Raw genomic sequence first — 22056 nt, forward strand, 5'->3', positions numbered from 1 at the left:
GTATAATGACATAAATGTAGGGGAACCAGTCACCATGTAATAATTAGGCATTGACTGACTGATATCAGGCAAAATTACAAACCTTCTCCTCAATACAGGCCTATTTGTGACAAATTAGATCACAAACAGTCTAGTCTTATCATCAAAATTAAGGGCACCTGTTAAAGAGCAACTGCTAAACATAAAAACAAAAGAGAGATGGGAGGTCATACCTGTCTTTAAAATAACATTTAATTCCAAAGCTATACTGTAATAAAAACAAATGGATAAAACCAAGCAATCAGTAATAATTGTCCAATGCCCCATACACACAATGAGAATATTGGGGGAATGGTCCTCCTTTTTTTTTTTGCATGCTAATCTCATATCAATAATAAGTGGTTACTAAAGTTATGAAAATTCCCGTACTAAAGAATAAAACTTTTTAGAAATTATGTAACATATTGTACTGTAATGTATTCTTTTGTTCATAAGCTTGCGTGGTCTTGGTCTCTTGTTTTTGTTTTTTTTCAGACGAATACTGCACTGATTAAATGAAAATCGTTCACTTTGTTATGGTATGAGAAAAACTTTTGTGCTAATCATGTTACATAAACTGTTGTAATCAGCTGTTGAAAGCTGTGTACTAATGATCAGACTATTGTACGATCCCTCCAAAAGCCTAAAACTGGCAAAAAAAATCTACATTTCCCTTTCTAGGAAGCACAGCAACAGTTTTAATTCCCTTCCCTCTTGCTTACAGTATGTCTTTGGATTACAACAGTTCCAGTCATCTCTTTAAAACAGGAGTTTTAAAGTTGGGGAGAAATTAACAAACGTGAAATAAATAATTATGGGTCTTTGTCAATGACCGTGATAGCAAGATTATAGTAACTTTCAAAATAAATCATGTCAGGAATACATACCTAAAATTTTTCTTTGCAATTCATCAATGTCGCCTGCATAAAGAAGATGGTAAGGAAGCTCAATCATTTTTCTGAGATTGGGCATTTCTTTTGAGAACCACAGTGGCTGTGGTGCTACCTGTAATCAAAATGAGAAACAAATGTTATTTACCACATTTTTATTGTTATTGTTATATTTTGTAGAATAACATACAGCACTGACATAATGACTTACAAGAATTTGCTCACAAGGACTACAGAGCATAAAACAAAGTGTCTACATTATGTGCTTGTGAAAAAGCTGCAGATAACATTGATTGTATGTGGTAAAGTAATATACCTACAGATATATTGACATAATTAAAATGTGTGTAACTTTGGTGAGCTGCCTACTGCCATACAGTATGTAAGCTACCGTGTTAGACAAAAAGTCCCACCCAAGTCAGTTAGTAGTTTACCTATGTGGGATTACTGGACAGAATGTGTTGGAAAATAATGCTCTATGCTGTACCATTTTTATTTTATATATTAATAACTTCTACTTGAAATCCTTTCGCATTACCATTTTAAATATATAAAATGCATTGTTATGAAATATGTTTTTTATTTGGAAATTTTCCATTAAATCAACAAAGAGCATGTTACTGTCCTCGATCTAACATTCATGGTGATACCTGACATGCATGGTGCAATCTCTGTCTACATACCGCCATGGGACCACCACTTGCGTTTGCCTTTGCACACAAGCATGGGGATGGAGGTGGGGGTGAAATTTTTTTTTCAATTATTTAATTTGCTTTTTTAACTACTGCCTGCCCGGCCTATAGTAAAATGATGGCTGGATTAGCCTCTCGTCCCTCCAGTAGGGTGTCACATGACGTCCTTCCCAGATCGCGCTTTGTGCGTGCCCGCAGGGCTGCGCTGTGGCGAGATCTGTACCTCAGACACATCCAATGACAGATCTGTGTACCGACCCCGTTGCCAGTACCATGTGACCTGCTGTGACCAATCACAGCAGGTCACATGACAGTTGTATACAATGGATGGCTTCCTTTCATGTCATTGTATACAAGCGTGTCTAGCTGTGAATGGTCACAGTGATCACATGCACAGGCTGGGAAAATCACAGCCCATCTGTGTCATGTGATTAGCCATGACCAATCACAGCTAATCACAACAAAAAAACCTGAATGAATCGATTTCATTCAGTTAAATGCTTGCTTACAGCAAAGTAATTCTTTGCTATAAGCCATCAAATTGTGTAAAAAAAAAATACTGATCACTTCACCAAAGTAGGACAATGTTACTATGGTAACATTATACTACTTTGGTTATAGTGTAATATGACAAAAAATCTTAAAAAAAGAAAATATGTAATAAAAAATAAAAAAATTAAAAAAATAGAAAAAAAATTATCTTTTTTTTTTTTTTCGTACTGTCACCAGATCATACTGTCATCAGATAATACTGTCCCTGATCACTGCTACACCAGTTATATGATGACGCTGCACTGCACTGGTATGTAAAAAAAAAATTGTGAAAATAATTTTTTTAATTTCTTCATTTTCCAAAAAATTATGACAAAAAACTTCAAAAAACTTGCCACGCCTCTTACGAAATACGTCGAACTGTCTATTATGCAAAAAGGGGTCATTTGGGGGATATCTGTACTGTTCTGACATTTTTGGGCCTCAAGAAATTAGATTGGCTGTCAGTACTTCAGGGTTGATCAGATATTTTTAGATATATACCATAGTTTGTGAACTCTATAACTTTCCTACAGACTAAATAATAAACACTGATTTGGGTTATTTTCACCAAAGAAATGTAGCGGGATACATCTTTGCCTAAATTTGTGAAGAACAATTATTTATTTGCAAACTTTTATAACAGAAACAAAAAAAGTGGGTTTTTTTTTTCAAAATTTTGGTCTTTTTTTGTTAATTTAGCAAAAAATAAAAACCCCAGCGGTGATTAAATACCACCAAAAGAAAGCTCTGGTTGTGTGAACAAAATTATAACATTTTAGTTTGGATACAGTGTTGCATGACCGCGCAATTGTCATTCAAAGTGTGAGAACACTGAAACCTGAAAATTGGCATGGGCAGGAAGGGGGTAAAAGTGCCCAGTATTGAAGTGGTTAAATTATTTTTACACTGTCCCTTTCATTTTTTTTATCACTTTTATTGTTATCACAGGGAATTTAAATATCCCCTGAGATAGAAATAGTGACAGGTACTCTTTTCTGTGAAATCTGGTAGACTCTGGATCTTTCCTCTGCCCTTAAAGCATCTGAACACACCAAGATCGATGTGATCAGATGCTTACCCAATTTTAAAATGGCACTGTTTATATCCAGCAAAATGGAAATTATGAAATGCTCATAGCTTCCGGTCTCTTAGACCATAGAGATTATTGGAGGCATTCCAGTCTCCTATCAGCTCTATTGTCAGCCAGAGGAACTGCCAGCTGCATTTTTGGGTTCCCCGGTAGGACAGAAGAGCTCAAGAAAAGCTTGGAAGATTGTGGAAGGGGTGGGGGAGTCCCTTTCCGATGCTTGTTAAAGCAACCCAGTGGCTAATTAGTGGTTAGAACTGTTACATGAAAGCCAACCGCCAGCTTGAAAAAAGAAGCCAGGATGATATCTGTAGCTGCAGGCTTCATCTTGGTATAACCACTGAAAGTCCAGCAATGTACCAGTACGTTGCTGGTCCATGTTGGGTAGATACAGTATGTAACAGCAGAGAATATGGGCATATGATGAATCGGGTCTGTGATCCAATATGACCACAATTCATAATTTTTTCTAATGGCCATGTTGATGGTAAGGCCCAAAAAAGTTTAAATTCAGAAACTGTGATAGGTTTCCATGCGAATTGTCTGGCAAGAGCTGAATTTTGGTGGGCGGAGATGTATTGTTGTGCGTATAAATTGCTTTGGCCTACAATAAATTGGTACAAAACTTCCATGAAAAACAGTGGAGGGGCTAAACGCTAGTGCTGACAGCAAACAGAGCTGATCCTGCTAACACTGCGTTTTTGGGACCACTATAGAAAAGAGACACTAGTATAATTCTGTTTGTGATTAATATATTGATCTGTACAAACACTATACTAGTAATGTATACTATGAACTCTAACGTGAGTGTGATAGTGTGCGGGCAATCTAACACCAGCTGACACTGGCTGGGAGGGGCGCTAACTGACCCTGATGCTATCTGATGCCCCTAGTGGCAGTAATGCAGTGATCAGTGAAACATTCTATATACTGACACTGTATAACAATAAAATAAGTCTTGTATTTTAACCCCTGTCTACGGTGCCTAAAACGTCCATGTGATCCTATTATTGGATAGAGGCAAAACTAGAGTTTGTAACAGTCCCTCCAAAACATACATTTTCTGAAAGCACATAACCTATAGAAAAAAAAATGCTACAGATTTTTTAGGCCTCGCAATAGTTGTGCAAATGTTCATTAAACCGCTTTTTTCACTAAAAATACAAAAAAATCATTATTAGTGCACAGAAACATAACATAACTTACAAAGTTTCTGCTAAATTGCTACTAAGGTCTCATTCACATGGGACGTACTAAAGTGTATGCTTGTGGAGGGCCGTGTTTACCTACATGTGGATGCACACGTGTGCCATGCATCCCCATGCATGCAATCCCATTTATGTCAATTGGGATGCAGCGGCTGCTGCTCCCAATCTGACATCCGTGTGGGTGTGAGTGTACGACTCCAAACGCAGACAATGTGAGCTAAGGGACATACACCTGGAACCACATGGATATCAATTTGGGAGCAAAAGCTGTGTTTGTGCAATTGCTACATCCCAAATAACATCAATGGTACTGTCTACACATGGATGCATGGAACACCTGAGCATCCCTGTGCAGGTAAACACGGCCTTGTAGGGGTGTACACTGTAGTATGCCCTGTATGAACAATTTTAATTTGAAATTTTTTACATTTTTATTACATTTTGAACTATTTTTTTTAGGAGAGAGGCTTTGGTGAGATGCAGAGATCTAAACAGACCCCTGATGTCTATTTTGTGAGACAGAGAAAGGGACTAAAGCCAGTCCCTTTCTCTGCAGCCTGAGCTGCGTTGTGCATGAATGAATAGGAGACTGTATAGAGACTCCCATTCATTTACAAAACTGAAGTATAGTAAACACTGTTTACTATGCTCCAGTGATGAATGGACACAGGAGTGATTAGTACTGTGTATCACTCACTATGTCCATTCAAGGAAAGGAAGGGGGATGGTAAACACATGTTTACCAGCCCACCCCCCACCACTCTCAATCTTGACAGCTTCCCCCTGCCCTTTGTTCCCCAGCAGAAGCTGCAGCTGGCAGGAGGGGGAGGAGGGAATGCCAGCCAGCAGCACAGCAGGGGCAAATTGGAGGATTGGTGAGGGGGGCCATCGCGGGGATCAGAGTGACGGTGGGTGAATGTAAATATTTTATTTCAACACCTGAAACTGGCAGCTTCAGGGTAGCCACAAGGGATCAGGTTGGGGTTGGATCGGTGCTGGGGAAGAGGGTGGGGTGAATTAGTAGGGAAAGGGGACAAAATAGTGCAGGGGCATTTAAAAGCAGCAGAACAACAGTTGTGTGGGATGAGAGGCTGGAGGCGTTTAAAAAGTAGAGGCTCAGTGGGGGGGGGGGGGTCACATTTTAGATGCATAGCTCTGATCAGCGGCTTGTTAGCTGCTAATCGGAGCTATCTGTAAGTTCAGCAGAGGCTGCCGCACAGTTTTGCCATAAGCTCAAGGACTCTTCAGTGAGCAGATGGAGGAAGGTCAGGTCCATATGGCATACAGACCTGGCTAGCTGGAAGCAGCACTGTAACAAAACCTAGCAGCGAAATGGTTAAGCTGCATCATTTTAAATAATTATGTAATTTCTGAATGCAGTTGGTTGCAGCACAGCTTATTTAAGAGTTTTAGAGCAAATGCAGTACTTATGGAATAATACATGAAAAGTGGCCCCAGGGACTTTACAGACAAGATAACAGTATAAAATGTAACAATTTTTTATTGACTGTATTCTCTAGAAATCCAATAAAAGTAACAAACTAGATATAATTGTAAAGATAAATACATCCACAAAAGGAGACCTAACGTGATTAACAAATGGCCAAGAATTTTCTTCTTTTTTTTTTACTTGTCTATGGCTGGCCTTAGTAAGAACAGCGACTCGTCACCCTCACAATGGCTGTGTTTAGTTTTTGTATGTGGTTCATTTAAAAAAAACAACTAATTACCTCTTTCTGAAGATGGGGGCCCCTCCAATGTTTACACCCTCAGTGCAAAAATCTTTTTCCACACAGCCCACAAGTGAGCAGTAACTAACTATAGAATTGAATGGGGTCACACTTATAGAGTAGGGGTTGTAGAATTACATCCCAATTCAAACATATAGGGAGTTATTTTTCAGGCATGGCCAGAGAATTTTGGCCAGAGGACGTAAACACCAGATGAGGCCACCACTGTGGGTAGAGGTAACACCTTGGGAGGTGGTGGTGGAAGGGGTGGGAGTCTGTGTTAGATTAGATTAGAGACTAGCTAGGTTATGCTGTTTTTTTAATCTCCTTATAGGCTGATAATTGTTATCAATTAAGTTATTGAAAGCAACTGTTTTTTAAAAGCAATGTTTTTGTTAGCTAAATTTCAAAGCCCACATAGCTGGTTCTCAGGGTTACAGTATAAAATGACAATGAACTGCATTTTGGAACAGCTAAAGTTTAAGTACCTTTCTGTCCGCACAAAGGGATTGCTTGAGGAGTGGGAGATTTATCCACCGAAGGGCCCCCATACTCCATGTGCCCAAAAAATATTCTGCCAGGGTATGATGTCTTTTCTTCTTTTCTGAATCACTCAGGTAGTGTTCCTGTGCTACTTCAATGAACTGCCTGTAGCCACAAAATCATTCAGTGAAAAAATAAATGAGATTAAACTGTTCTTTGGATATGTGTTCCAGGTACATAGCTGGACATTTAACACAAAGTTCAGACTCTGAACAAACTCTGAAATGCTCTTCATTAAACCCTACTCCTTGGCTTCTCCCTGAAAACTGTTCTAATGTCAGACAATTAAATTGTAGCGCTCACCATGAAGGGGCTGCTGAGAATATACCCAAGCACGGTCCCACTCACACCAACAATTAAGGCTCAGTCTAGGGGATGCCTTTTTAGGATTTATTGCTGAAGACCTTTAACAGGAGATTAGTTTAGGCTCACAGGATACTCCAAAATGATCAGTAACAACAACAGCAGAATAGACTTCTCTCTTATCTTCCAAAAGTAGCTTTCCTGAACAGGGGCGATCTGACAACTCATGGGGCCCCCCTGGGCAATAGGGGATCATGGGGCCCCTGTGTCCTTGCTCAAACTCAAAAAAGCCTATGAAAAAGGTACCAGGGGCATCTCATGGGGAGCTCTACTGACCCCAGGCCCTCGGGCAGTGCCCGAGTTTCCAAATGGTCAGTCCGCCCCTGTTCCTGAAGGTAGGAACCACTTTTGGCAATTAGTTCCTTTATAGCACTCACAGCAATCAGTCCCCAACAAGGTCTTTACTCACAATGACGCAGGAGCAGCTTCTAGTCTCTCTGGCTATCTTCCAGGGGAAACAGCCCTCAAGGAGATTGGAACTCTCTTTTGAGGGAAAAGAACAATCTACTCAGACCTCCTGCATATTTATCACCTCCCAAGCCACCTTCTGGACACCTCTCTCCAGGGCTTGGCTAGGGCATGTTAAATATTCAGCTGATTATTTGAATCTCCCTGTCCTATGTTCTGGAAACTTCTTTCAGAGGCAGGAGGAAGTAATCAAACTCTCAGCTCAAGAAATCCAATTCAGTACAATGAAACCAAATACTAAAATTACCTAGCAACCTAACAAGAGGAGGGTGCTATAAAATCTGTATTACTAGGAGGTCAACAGGGCAACACAGTGTCCAAATGGTTAGCACTTCCACCCAGCAGTAGTCGGGTTGTTGGTTCGAATACCACCACCTGTCTGGAGTTTGCATGTTCCCCCTATGCCTGCATGGGTTTCCTCCCACACTCCAAAGATATGCTTGCTGGTTAATTGGATCCTGTCTAAATTGGCCCTAGTATGTGTATGTATGAATGTGAGTTAGGGACCTTAGACTGTACACCCCTTGAGGGTTAGGGATTGATATGAATATACTATACATATACATATGTAAAGCACTGGGTAAATTGACAGCACTATATAAGTACCTTTAATAATAAAAAAAAAAACATAATCTGGCAAGACTGATAGCTCTGTGTGGCATTATTGCAAAAGAATAGAGTATGTTCAGTTATCAGTTACCTAATTCCACGCACTCAATGATATAACAAGTGTGGACTGGCCACTGTACATGTACAGCATGTCTTCTCCCCTATTATGTCCTTTGGGAACTGCGCCCCCGTGTGCTCCTGTGCATGCATAGTCTGCAATCGCACTGTGACTGCACTGTGATTGGACACACTGAATTACAGGCAAGTGGTACAGCATCAATTACAGTAGCTCTGTACCACATGATTGTTGTGACCAATCACAGCATCACATAGAGTAAACAAAGGCTGTTGTGAACTGCTATGTCACTTTTAGAGGCTGGTGATAAGTATGCGCTCTTTATTCTTATACACACCTTCAGTTCAATGCAGTAACAGTGCTAAGAGTCCTGTCTGTGATCTGACCTGTATATTAACCTCTCACCTTCATCTCCATCCTCCCACTGTAAGTACATTAAACTTTTCACCTCCTGATCCCTTGGTGTATGAGCTCTACATTTACTACATCTTGTGCACCACTACCAAACTCCATGTTTTAAATCCCTCAACACCAGCATGTTTCTTCATTTCCAAAAATGGAGGCAAAAAAAGATCATCTTTGGGTGTCTACTTTACAAAAAGAGGCAATTGTGGAGGATTTTTCACTGTCTTGGCTTTTTATTTGCTGTTTAAAATCAGAGAATAAGGTAAACTGTTTTTGTTTTTTGGAGGGGGGGGGATCTTCTTCCTTTTTATAGTAAAAAAAAACAGAACAGAAAAAAAATGAAAGAGAGCTCCAAGTATTATTAATGTGAATTTAAGGGTAATCAGGTGTAGGATGTGGTCAGCATAAAGCAGTTGGTCTGGGAGGGTAGGAAATATAAAATCAGTGTAGTTCATAACATGATGTTTTGCAGAATTGTAGGTCTTTGCATGTAGTCAAATTAATTGTTATTTACTTTATGAAATAAATGTGTAAAGCTACAAATTTTCCATAGAATGGCAAAGGATTAGAACCCATGTTAGGTTTTACTCCTATCTGGGGATTCATTGGATAGATCTCCTTTTACTTATTGTCATGCTTGCAATGGTTTCACCGGACAGGAAGAGAGCTTGCAAATGAGGCACAAACAGCAATAAACCAGGGGTTCTATCCTTCCCTTTCCTTTCTAAAATCTGCATGTCACAGAGCTGGTCCTTCCTTCCCCATCCTCCAGGTTTGCCGGCTGCCACCCTTCTGTCCCATCCATGCTGGGACTTCTAGTCCTCTTTGTCCCTGACACAGGCAGACCTCAGCAGCCCTTCACCCCCCTGGCTTGCAGCTTGGCCTCCTGCTGAAGGAATACACAAACAGGCCATCTCCTCCCTTCCCCCTCATGCATGAATTCCTGGGCAGGTCTGGAGACCTGAGACACAGGGCCCGTTGCCATGGTAACCCGATAGGAAGTATCCGGTTACCAGCTCTATTCTTAAGGGTGAGCAGAAAAACCCCCATTGTGGTCTTCTGGCTGCGTGTGTGAGGGAAGGCTGGCTGAGGGCCAGCTCCTCTCATCCCCCGTCCTCCTCCTCATCTCCTGGACTGTCTGTGCTGCCTCGAATCCCTGCACTGTGGAGGGATCTTCTGCTGTCCCCGTGAACCTGCCTGGATCTATCACCTACCTGGACTTAACCCCTCGTTCTCCGTGAACCTACCTGGATTTAACGCTTTGTTCTCCGTGAACCTGCCTGGACTTAACCCATCTCTGCCTGGAGCCCCCTGTGTGGACTAACCCTGTGGATTACAATACCCCTGTTGTTCCATATTGCCTTCCAGAGAACTGTATTGTGTTGCTGTGTCTGGTGTGGATCTGTGGACTAAAGGAACTGTTGTCTGTGCCCCAAAAACCTCCCCAATAAAAGCACGTTGGGTTCCGTGCAATCTGTCTCTGTGTGCTCTCTGGTTCTCTTGACAACTGGTTGGCAGCAGCGGGACGAGAGCACTCGAGATGGCAGATGAGAGTCTGCATACAATGGAAGCGGTGGCCCCGGAATATCAACACTGGACGGTAACCAGCTTACAAGAAAAGGCCAGAACTTTGGGCCTCAACTACAAGGGACTTACCAAAGATCAGCTGGTCCGGATGCTGGAGGAAACCAGCCAACAGCAACGGGAAGATGCGGGCACAGGCAGGAGCCAAGCGGTCCTGAGAGGAGATGGACCAGAGCTTCAAAGCACAAGTGGCAAGAGCCCTTGGGTCATCTGGTACGAGGAAGAGATGGCCATTCTGGGGGAGGATGCCACCCTCGATAGAAAGCTGGCGGCCATGGAAAAGGCTCAAAAGAGACAAACAGAGTGGGAAGCTGCAAAGTACCAAGCAGCTGCTCCTGTGGCTGTCCCTGTGGCACGGGAGGCCCAGAGAATATCCAGGAAGGACTTTAAGCCCTACCAAGAACACACCGGAGATGTGGATGGGTTCTTCCAGGACTTTGAATACCAGTGCGAACTACTGGAGGTCCCAGTCACAGACTGGACTCGACATGTGGTAGGGCTGCTTGACGGAGGGGCTGCTGAAGCCTACCGAATGATGGACCCCCTCAAGAGACGGAACTATGAGGAGATAAAAAGGGCCGTACTGGACTACTACGCGGTCTCATCGGAGTCATATCGGGCCCAGTTCCGGACTACCCCCCGCCTCCCAGAGGCCTCCTTCAAAATGTTTGCACACAAGTTGTCGGTAGCCTGCCGCCGGTGGCTGGAAGGGGAGAAGGCAACCTCCCCTGAGCAGATCATCCAGGCCATCCTGAAGGAACAATTCCTTTTCAAGTGCCCCCCCGAGCTCCGACAGTGGGTGCGTGAGCGGAAACCTGCCACCCTGGAAGAAGCTGCAGCCTTAGCGGATGAGGCTCTCCTCATTAACCCGCAATGGAAGAAGCCTGCGGCCGAGGCACCCCAAGCGGCAAGGATGCCCCATCCTACACCGGTGCCCTACACGCCTCCCCATCGCCGGATGGCCCCACAAATAGTGCCAGCGCTACGGCCCTTACTACCACCTCGTTCCGCCACCTCACAGCGGGGCCCCAGACAGGCCTTAGATAGGCGGTGCTTTGGCTGTGGACAGATTGGTCACTACCAGTCCAGCTGCCCCGCCAAAAAACAGACTCTCGGGCCTAGCTTGCCCCGGCCAGTGAATTCTGTGGATCTGTACCAAGCTCCCGAGGACTTGCCACCACCCCCTTCAGACTGGGATCTTGCTTCTGCAGACAAGAACACCCCCCCAGGAGTCTTTGGCCTACTGCCGGTGGGGGCCCCTACCCAGAGCCTCCAAGGAAAGCACTTGCAAGAGGTCACTGTGGATGGACAAAAGGCGGTGGGCTTCCGAGACTCAGGGGCCTTCCTCACCATTGTGGACCCCCGAGTGGTGCACCCTGACGCTGTACAGCCTGGCCCTGGGAGAGTGATTAAACTAGCAGGGGGCACCAAACGCTTCATCCCTCTTGCTACCGTCAATCTGGACTATGGCTTGGGGCCTAAACGCTGCAACGTGGGTGTAATGGGAGGACTGCCTGCAGATGTGCTTCTTGGGAATGATGTTGGCGATCTTCAATGCCACTTTGTGGGAGCCGTCACACGAAGTCAGGCCTGCCGGGAAACCGCTGAGAGGAAGGAGTCACCCCATCATGTGGACGGACCTCCGCTGCCCGCGGTGAGTGACTCAACTCTGACTGCTGACAATGCTGGGGTGACATGGGACCGGGACAAGTTTCAAGGGGACTTAGCCACCGACCCTACTCTGACAAGTTTCTGGGCCCGAGCAGGACTGACTGGTCCGGGGACCGGCGAAAGGATAGTGCAGGAAAATGGGTTGCTGTACCGAGTGGTGGAGACCGATGCCGAAGGAGGGCCCCAGACCGTGGCTAAACAGCTGATAGTTCCCCAACAATTCCGGACCCAACTGCTACACCTTGCTCACGATATTCCCATGGCTGGGCATCAGGGAAAGCTACGGACCGAAAGGAGGTTGGCCCAGGCCTTCTATTGGCCTGGGATGTCCCAATCGGTAGCTCGCTACTGCCGTACCTGCGATACCTGTCAGCGACATGGAAGAACAGGTGGCCTGCGGGCCCCCCTACAGCCCCTACCCATTATTGAGGAGCCATTCCAACGAGTAGCTATTGACATTCTGGGCCCCTTAGCTCGCCCCAGCAAATCTGGAAAGCGGTACATCCTGACCATCGTGGACTATGCTACTCGTTATCCCGAAGCAGTCGCCCTGTCCAGCATCACAGCTCCCAAAGTTGCAGAAGCCATGGTTACTGTTTTCACTCGAGTGGGCTTCCCTGCTGAAATCCTGTCAGATCAGGGGACTCAGTTCATGTCAGGCCTTGTTCAGTCCCTCTGGCAGACCTGTGGAGTGCGGGCCATCCGGACAAGCCCCTATCACCCCCAGACCAATGGACTGTGTGAACGCTTCAACGGGACCCTGAAGGCCATGCTACGGGCCTTTGTAGACCTAGAGCCAGACTGGGAAAGATACCTGCCCCACCTCCTCTTTGCCTACCGGGAGGTGCCGCAGGAATCTACCGGATTTTCCCCCTTTGAACTGCTGTATGGGCGGAAAATCCGTGGCCCCCTGACCCTACTGAAGGAATACTGGGAGGGTCAACTACCAGATACCGGGGTCCCTGTGGTGCCCTATGTCTTGGAACTGCGTGAAAAGATGGGACAACTAGCCGGCCTAGCAGCTGACCATCTCCAAGCCGCCCAGGTCCGGCAAAAGACATGGTATGACCGCAAGGCACGCACCCGGGACTTTACTGAAAACCAACAGGTCCTCATGATTGTCCCAAATCCCCAGAACAAATTGCAAACCACATGGGAGGGACCCTTCCGTGTCATTAGGAAAGTGAATGACACTAACTATATTCTTGGACTAGATGATCGGGGGAGACGGCAGAAAATGGTACATGTCAATATGATCAAGGAGTACCATGACCGAAACCCCCTTGTTATGGCTGTCTGTCCAATACCCTCTGAGGAGGAGGAAGAGGCCGTACCGGACCTCCTGGAAGCAGCACGCCATCCAACTGATGTGCACCAGGTGCCCCTGAGTCTGCAGCTGAACCCGGGGCAACAGAAGGCCATGAATGCTGTCCTGGGCCAGCGCAGTTCCGCTTTTTCGGCACGGCCTGGAAAAACTACTATCACCACTCACCATGTGGAGACCCTGGGAACCCGGCCCCTCCAGCAAGCCCCATATCGTGTCCCCGAAGCTGTTAAGAACACTATGAGACAGGAACTGAACGAAATGCTGGATCTGGGAATTATTCAGCCCTCCCAGAGCCCCTGGGCCTCTCCAGTTGTTCTTGTCCCCAAGAAAGATGGTAGCATCCGCTTTTGTGTTGACTACCGACGCCTCAATGACCACACGGTTAGTGACGCCTACCCGATGCCCCGTATCGATGACCTACTGGACCGGCTGGCTGGAGCCCGCTATGTCACTACTCTGGACTTGAGCAAGGGCTACTGGCAAATCCCGTTATCTTCAGAGGGTCGGGAGCGCTCTGCCTTCATTACCCCCTTCGGCCTGTTCGAGTTTCTCAACATGCCTTTTGGCATGAAGAATGCTCCTGCCACCTTCCAGCGTACGGTGGACCAGCTGCTGCGGGGCTGTCATGACTTTGCCTGCGCCTACCTGGATGACATCGCCATCTTTAGTGAAACATGGGAAGACCACCTCCAGCATGTGGGCTTTGTCCTGGACCGAATTGCAGGGGCCAACCTCACGATTCGACCAGACAAGTGCCAGATGGGGATGGCGGAGGTGCAATATTTAGGACACCGGGTGGGAGGGGGAAAACTGCGCCCAGAACCGGCTAAAATAGAAGCCATTAGGGAATGGCCCACCCCCCAAACCAAGAAACAGGTTATGGCGTTCCTGGGCACTGCTAACTATTACCGCAAATTCGTTCCCCATTTCAGCACGATTGTGAAGCCCCTCACAGATCTCACCAAGAAGACCATGCCCCGGATGGTAACCTGGACCCCGGCCTGCCAGAACGCATTTGATCGGCTGAAGGAGGCCCTTTCCCATGACCCCGTCCTAGCAGCGCCCAACTACCAGCGAAGGTTCATTGTGCAGACAGATGCCTCCACTTATGGGCTGGGGGCCGTCCTCAGCCAGGTAAATGAGGAGGGGGAGGAGCACCCTGTGGCCTTCCTTAGCAGGAAACTATTAGACCGGGAGGTGGCCTATGCCACCATAGAGAAGGAATGCCTGGCCATAGTGTGGGCACTGAAGAAACTTCAACCCTATTTGTATGGCCGGGAGTTCACCATCCTCACGGACCATAACCCCCTCACCTGGCTGAATCGGGTCTCCGGGGATAATGGCCGCCTCTTACGATGGAGCCTGGCCTTACAACCCTACAATTTCACCATCCAATACCGACGGGGAAGCCAGCACCACAATGCAGATGGGCTGTCCCGTCAGCAAGACCCCCAGTAAATGCAGTCCACAAGTGCCTCTACGGAAACCTGTTGAGGTCCCCCTGGCGGCACTTGTAGAATGGAGGGGGGAGGGGTGTCACAGAGCTGGTCCTTCCTTCCCCATCCTCCAGGTTTGCCGGCTGCCACCCTTCTGTCCCATCCATGCTGGGACTTCTAGTCCTCTTTGTCCCTGACACAGGCAGACCTCAGCAGCCCTTCACCCCCCTGGCTTGCAGCTTGGCCTCCTGCTGAAGGAATACACAAACAGGCCATCTCCTCCCTTCCCCCTCATGCATGAATTCCTGGGCAGGTCTGGAGACCTGAGAGACAGGGCCCGTTGCCATGGTAACCCGATAGGAAGTATCCGGTTACCAGCTCTATTCTTAAGGGTGAGCAGAAAAACCCCCATTGTGGTCTTCTGGCTGCGTGTGTGAGGGAAGGCTGGCTGAGGGCCAGCTCCTCTCATCCCCCGTCCTCCTCCTCATCTCCTGGACTGTCTGTGCTGCCTCGAATCCCTGGACTGTGGAGGGATCTTCTGCTGTCCCCGTGAACCTGCCTGGATCTATCACCTACCTGGACTTAACCCCTCGTTCTCCGTGAACCTACCTGGATTTAACGCTTTGTTCTCCGTGAACCTGCCTGGACTTAACCCATCTCTGCCTGGAGCCCCCTGTGTGGACTAACCCTGTGGATTACAATACCCCTGTTGTTCCATATTGCCTTCCAGAGAACTGTATTGTGTTGCTGTGTCTGGTGTGGATCTGTGGACTAAAGGAACTGTTGTCTGTGCCCCAAAAACCTCCCCAATAAAAGCACGTTGGGTTCCGTGCAATCTGTCTCTGTGTGCTCTCTGGTTCTCTTGACACTGCAGTTTTAAATTTCCCTTCACCTCAGGTGAAGTAATTATCACTGTGCCAGGAAATGAGCAGAAATCTCTCAAACAGAGTAGCAAAAAGCAGTAAAATTCAACAAAAAGGTAGAAAGTAAAAGCGAGCGCTAAAACCTAAAGCAGGTGAAAAAAGGTAAACCATATGCCTTCAATAAAATCTGGTAAAAATGGTAGCCTAGCGCTAAAAATAATTAATAATTAAAAATATAGAGCAATACACAAATATTAAGCAGATAAAATAAACGCACATTGGTAATGGGTGCGTTTTAATCATATAAAATACTCACACGGTGGTTATAGGTGTGTTGTGGTCTTACAAATTCATAAAAAAATGCGTAAAGATCAAATCACAATATTCATAATAAACGCATAACGCGTGAAGTGCGTTAGAATCATAAAATGTCATTAAATCTTAAAAGACAGATCTCCAGGTAACTCAGTTAGATCCCAGTGCACATATGGTCCTCAGGTGGGTGTGCCGATAAATATATAAAATGCGCACTCACCAGATGCGCTAATCAAAAGCGCGTTGTATCATGTAATGTCGATCAGTCACGGGTCCCTTCTAAGGGTGGTCCGCGATGCAGCCTAGGGGTGGGTGGCCTTCCTTTGGTAACAGGATATTAAAATAGCCAATATAGATGGTTTAGCCTCTTCCAGGCACTGGGACGTTCACTGAGGATCGCTAGGGGATTAAGGTGCTCAATGCAGAGCAAAAAATAGGGATAATCCCATAGTGTAGTAGTTCAATAGTACTTTAATCGTGATAATAAAAAAGGAATAAATCCAAAAACTTACAAAATCTGCAGTATATGACAGGAGCAATATAATGACAATTGCATACAAAGCAAACTAACCAGCTGGCATCATTAGGTGGCCGCTGGATCTCCATGATCTGACGGCTTGATGTCAACGGCTTGCAGGGGCTCCTCCTTGATGCGTTTCTTACTAAAAGTACATTGTCAAAGGGGGTATGCCTATTTGCAGCCTGACGTCTTGACTGTGCTATTTATATCCTCAGAATTTTGAAAAAAGCATAAAAAATCATCGGGCGCCATCTTGCCAAAGAAGGGCACAAGTGTGCATGTGCGGAACCGCAGTTAGGAATTTGTGTCCATTTATGAGATATATATCTCATATACCATGCATCATGTGCATAAGTTTTAGTGTTTATCATCCTTTTTTATTGGGCAGTGCACTTTAGGGTATCCTGGTCTATATGGGTTGATTTGAGACCATCATGATCATTTATTAGTTTTTCACTTTTTACAGTACAATAATTCATCATATTAGTCTTGTATACATTTTTATACAATCCCTCTCCCCCTCTTGCTGAATTAATATGTTTTTGAGGTATCCTGGTCTATATGGTTCTATTTTAAGTTCTAGTATTTTATTACATTTTAGGTATTCTTGATCCCATTTTTTACATCTTTTAAATTTTTTTCATTTTGTCCATGCACGTTTACCGTTTTATTGTTGGGTAGTACCATTTTAATTTCCATTCATGGTTTTATATACAATTTATATGTTTAACTGATGTATCTACCGTATATGTTTCCAGCATGCATTTTTCATGTAATTTCTTAACTATGTGATACTGGTCTGACATGACTATTTTATGCTTCTTATGGATGTATTTTTAGTGGTGTTTTATATATGTATTTTGCGCTCAAGAGGGCTTTTACGTATTCACATTGCGGTATTTTTACACATATGCTAGTACATATTTCTATTTCTCTTTATAAACATCTAATATGCACTTTAAGTTCTCCCAAGTGAGGGATGAACTACATTTGACATATTGACACAACGGAGTCTCTCTACCAGGGGCGGACTGACAACTCATGGGGCCCCCGGGCAATAGGGGATCACGGGGCCCCTGTGTCCTTGCCCAAACACAAAAAAGCCGATGAAAAAGGTATCAGGGGCATTTCATGGGGCCCCCTACTGACCCCGTGCCCTCATGCAGTGCCCGAGTTTCCAAATGGTCAGTCCGCCCCTGCTCTCTACTACATTATTATGACATGTACACCTTTCCTCCATGAAACTCAGGGAAAATGGTGCCCATGCATGCGCGATGCATCTATTAGCGGCGGCACATAACTAATTAAATATTAGCTAATTATTAGCTTTAATAACATAAGGCAATATTGCTAGTTTAATTGCCGAGATGTAATAAAAGTATATATAATAGTTCATAACAGTACGGCCATTGGCTGTGACAATTTCCAGATACACTGCCGTCTGCACTGCTTCCTCCTCTGAGACTAAGGGAAAATGGTGCCCACGCATGCGCAATACAACCCCGACATTCGGCTGTACAGTTCTTTCACTCTAGACCAACGCAAAATGGCACTGCACTACCATTTTTATCAGTAAAATTCAACAGGCATTTTAATTCTTTACCACTGCATCCAGTACTAAAAAATATTTAGGCTGGAGTCTGGGCATAAACTTTAACAGACCAGCACAGAATTTAAATGTGTGTAGCACTTCCTTCTTGAGGGCCGCTGGATTTGTTTTGGGTCTCCCTAAGCTCTGCACGGCCAGGCAACACACATTTTCCACACTTGCAAACTTGTAGACAGTAGACTGTTATTGAGCTGGCTTTTAGTTGTTTTTATTAAGGGATTAACAACTTGGATGGGATCAAGGGGTATATGGAATGTCCAAGGAACTGCAAACTGGAGGACAAACTTCTTAGCAACAATACTGTATAAAAATGTAAATCAAAAATAACAATTGTCTCTGTTAACCACTTCCCGTCCGACCTATGCATATAAACAGCCGAACAGGATCAGTGCAGGAGCGGGTGGCCGTTTATAAACGTCCTCCTGCATTCCCTGCCTGTGTGCGTTCCCTGGGAGCGCACGCACCGCGATCCGGTGCCCGCTGTGTCCGGAGGAACACTGATCGCTGTACGGGACCTCTGTCTGATCATGTGATCATTGATTGGCCAATCAGTGATCAAATGAATAGCAGTAAGCAAGATGTCACTTCCTGACATGTACCATGTGACAAGCTGTGACCAATCACAGCTCGCACAGTATTTCTCAATGGCTGCAAGAATGCAGCCAGAGAGAAGGACAAATTATTGCTTTTACAGCCTTTATGAAAACAAAAACAACAAAAAAATCTTCATCATCCCTTCATCACTATGGTGACACTGTACTGCTAGGTTGACAGTATGTAAAGAACGTAGAAATAATAATATAAAAAATAAATTAAAAATGTAAAATATGTTTTTGAAAAATTATAATTTTAGGTTATAAACTAATTTGGGTTATTTTTTTTTTTTTTTTACTAAAAAGATAGTTGAATACATTTTGGCCCAGATTTATGAAGGAATATTATTTATTTGCTAAATTTTATAAGAAAAACACTTTTTTTTTCAAAATGTTTGGACTTTTTCATTTATCTAGCAAAAAAAATAAAAATCCCAGTGGTGAATAAATACCACCAAAATAAAGTTTTATCTGTCTAAATGCTAAAAAATTCATATGGGTATAGTGTTGCATGACTGTGAAATTGTCATTCAAAGTGTGATAGCACTGAAAGTCGAACAATGGCCTGGACAGGAAGAGGGTGAAAGTGTCTGGACTTAAAGTGGTTAAGAAGCACTGAAGTCCCCTCAGTGTACCCCCTCATATCCCAGATGAATCCTCCTCTTCACCCAGCTGCAATGAGGGTATCCCTGGGCAAGGGATTCCAAGATCTAGCAATGAAGTAGTGAGAGTGAGTGTGATGAGAATTAGTTGCATCTTGCACCTGACTGCCCTCTCCCTTTATCTGACACTAGAGATTTGGAAATACTCACACTGTCCTGTCCTGTAAGCTTAGTGGGTTGAAGCTGCTTTCAGACCTCTTGCTTGGCTGGCCCCTTCCTGGCTGACAGGTTGTCCTCCCTAGGAGTCCACCTTCCACCCGACTCTGTTGCTGCTCAGGTTCTGACAAATTTAAGAGTTATTCTTGTTTCACATGCCCAGCCTCTTGCCTAGGGATTGGCCAAGGTCCCTCAGACATGCAGATCTGGGCCTCCTCCTTTCTTGTGCCCCTCTTCCAGAATATTCTCTGAGTTTCTGAATAAGTGGGAGGACTCCAGAAGCCCTGACTTGTAGAGCCCCCTAGCCTGTGCTGAGGTGAACTTATTACCTCTCTCCCAGGCTGACTGATCCATGGCTTAACTGCAAAACAATAAACCTAGCTAACTGGAAAGTGCTATATGTGTTTAAAGAAACCTATGCTTTGACTATGCAAGGCAAAACAATGCATTCACTCTCACAGTGGTCCCACCAGCAGTCTATACTGATGTTCTGTGCTCCCCCAATGATAAGTTTGTTTGGGAATGATGAGCTTTACCTCTGTGTAAGCTCTGTATCACTACTTGAGCTTACTCAGGATGCAAGATTCCCACCCATTTCCATGTGACAGCACTGCATTATTGAGTGGCCAATCACTTAGCACCAGCATATTCAAGTCCCATGCTACCCAACCCCTGAGAGTACTTTGCTTCCTTTGGCCAAACAGATAAGTGAGGGAGCAAAGAGAAGATATGTCTAAGCTGCTGGTGGAGCCTGCATGGGCAAAACACAGGTTCACATTAAAACAGGATTAGGTTTTCATACCTGTGGTATAGTCCCAGCACTGTGCATTCATCGGCCTGCCTCTCCACCAAATATCCATCCAGGTCATGGCGTAAGTGAGTCCATGACAGTGCAGGAATTCGTATGACATCACTTCTTGGAGGAGCCCAATACTGATAAATATCTGCGAGAACTTCATCATCTATAGAGAGAATATCCTTTAGTTCAGCTTCTGATAGACCAGTCCTAAAGTTGAGATATAAGTGGAAAATTATGTATAATACTTTCTATACACTGTAAAAGTTACTTTCAGTTGCTGTTCCTGTTATGATATACTCATAGGTGCCTGAACTTGTTATTAAAGTACCCCATAACTACTCTGCCTCCCAACTACAGGACACAACAAGATTGGCAACAAGGATGGCTCTTATATTTCTACAGCAGCCTGCATCTTTTCTTCTATAACCTAGTGATCCTGTAACACCTCTTACTGCTTGGATTCATATATTTGAGAATTACATGTTTGCAGCTAATCAGACTTGCCTACTGCAAGAAATAGCAGAACCCTGTAGCTGCATCCATCTATGTTCAAGTTTTTCCTATTAAGCTCTATTTATTAATTTAAAAGGAAACACACCTGCCAATCCCGCAGGGACTATCTCTGTTAAAAGTACTGGTGTGCAGTAGGTTTACCAGATCTCCTAGAGCCTAAAACTATACTCTCCTGACTGAGAACCTACATGTGAACAAGCCTTATTTCCTTGTTACTCATACTTGTCTCACTTGGGGAGTAATTTCCCAGTCAGAGGGCTATAGTTTATATCCTCAGTCCTGTAGGAGAAGCGGCCACGTTACGAAGGGAATTTGTACTGTATTGACTGGTTTCTGTGCCGAATCACCTCATTTATTGTGAACTTTTGTTACCCATTAAATCTCCCACCTTCCTTTTCTATTGATCCTAATAAAACTTATGTAGTTATTTTACAATAGTGTGTGTGTATTTTGCTTGTGTGGCCGCCAGGAGATTCCCTCCCAATACTTTGGTGGTACCAGCATGGGTGCGGTTCTCTTTTGGGCCTAGTGATGAACAGAGGACCTAAATATACAAGTGGCTCCTGGAGGGGTAGCACTACATATAATCCACCAGCAACAGGTGGTATTAAGAATATGTCAACCCAACATTTCAAATTCCTGATACAGTGAAGGAAATAAGTATTTGATCCCCTGCTGATTTTGAATGTTTGTTCTACCTCGGGGGTGTATTTCTGCTAAGGGGACAGGACAACTGCACAGCATCAAAGTGACAATGGACAGCGCAATGTACCGTCAAATCTTGGGGGAGAACCTTCTTCCCTCAGCCAGGGCATTGAAAATGGGTCGTGGATGGGTGTTCCAGCATGACAATGACCTAAAACACACGGCCAAGGCAACAGAGTGGCTCAAGAAGAAGCACATTAAGTAGCCTAGCCAGTCTCCAGACCTTAATCCGATTGAAAATCTGTGGAGGGAGCTGAAAGTTGGAGTTGCCAAATGTCAGCCACCAAACCTTAATGACTTGGAGAGGATCTGCCAAGAGGAGTGGGCAAAAATCCCTCCTGAGATGTGTGCAAACCTGGTGGCCAACTACAGGAAACGTCTGACCTCTGTGATTGCCAACAAAGGATTTCCACCAAGTACTAAGTCATGTTTTGCAAAGGGGATCAAATACTTATTTCCCTCAGGAACATGCAAATCAGTGCATCATTTGTTAGACATGCATTTCTTTTGAATGTTTTGTTGCTATTCTGTCTCAGTGTTACAATACACCTGCCATTCGATTTTTAGACTGATCATTTCTTTGTGAGTAGGCAAACATTCAAAATCAGCAGGGGATTAAATACTTATTTCCTTCACTGTATGTGCCTGCTGTACCATTTCTATCTATCCATTCAGTCATA

At 44.7% G+C, this 22056-nt stretch overlaps 1 protein-coding gene across 1 annotated transcript in view; it reads right to left on the minus strand.

Annotated features, from left to right (window-relative positions):
* Positions 1–22056, minus strand: part of NWD1 (NACHT and WD repeat domain containing 1) — a 97622-nt gene that overhangs the window by 43703 nt on the left and 31863 nt on the right. Inside the window, exons 8-10 of the mRNA XM_089667611.1 lie at positions 20162–20365; positions 6648–6807; positions 906–1023 (exon numbers count right to left, since the gene is read on the minus strand). Coding sequence (XP_089523737.1) covers positions 906–1023; positions 6648–6807; positions 20162–20365 — 482 coding nt within the window. The remainder of the gene's footprint in view (positions 1–905; positions 1024–6647; positions 6808–20161; positions 20366–22056) is intronic.

Source organism: Staurois parvus, unplaced genomic scaffold, assembly GCF_062004578.1.
Source record: "Staurois parvus isolate SC_StPar_1 unplaced genomic scaffold, SC_StPar_1.0 ptg000053l, whole genome shotgun sequence".
NCBI classification, from domain to species: domain Eukaryota; kingdom Metazoa; phylum Chordata; class Amphibia; order Anura; family Ranidae; genus Staurois; species Staurois parvus.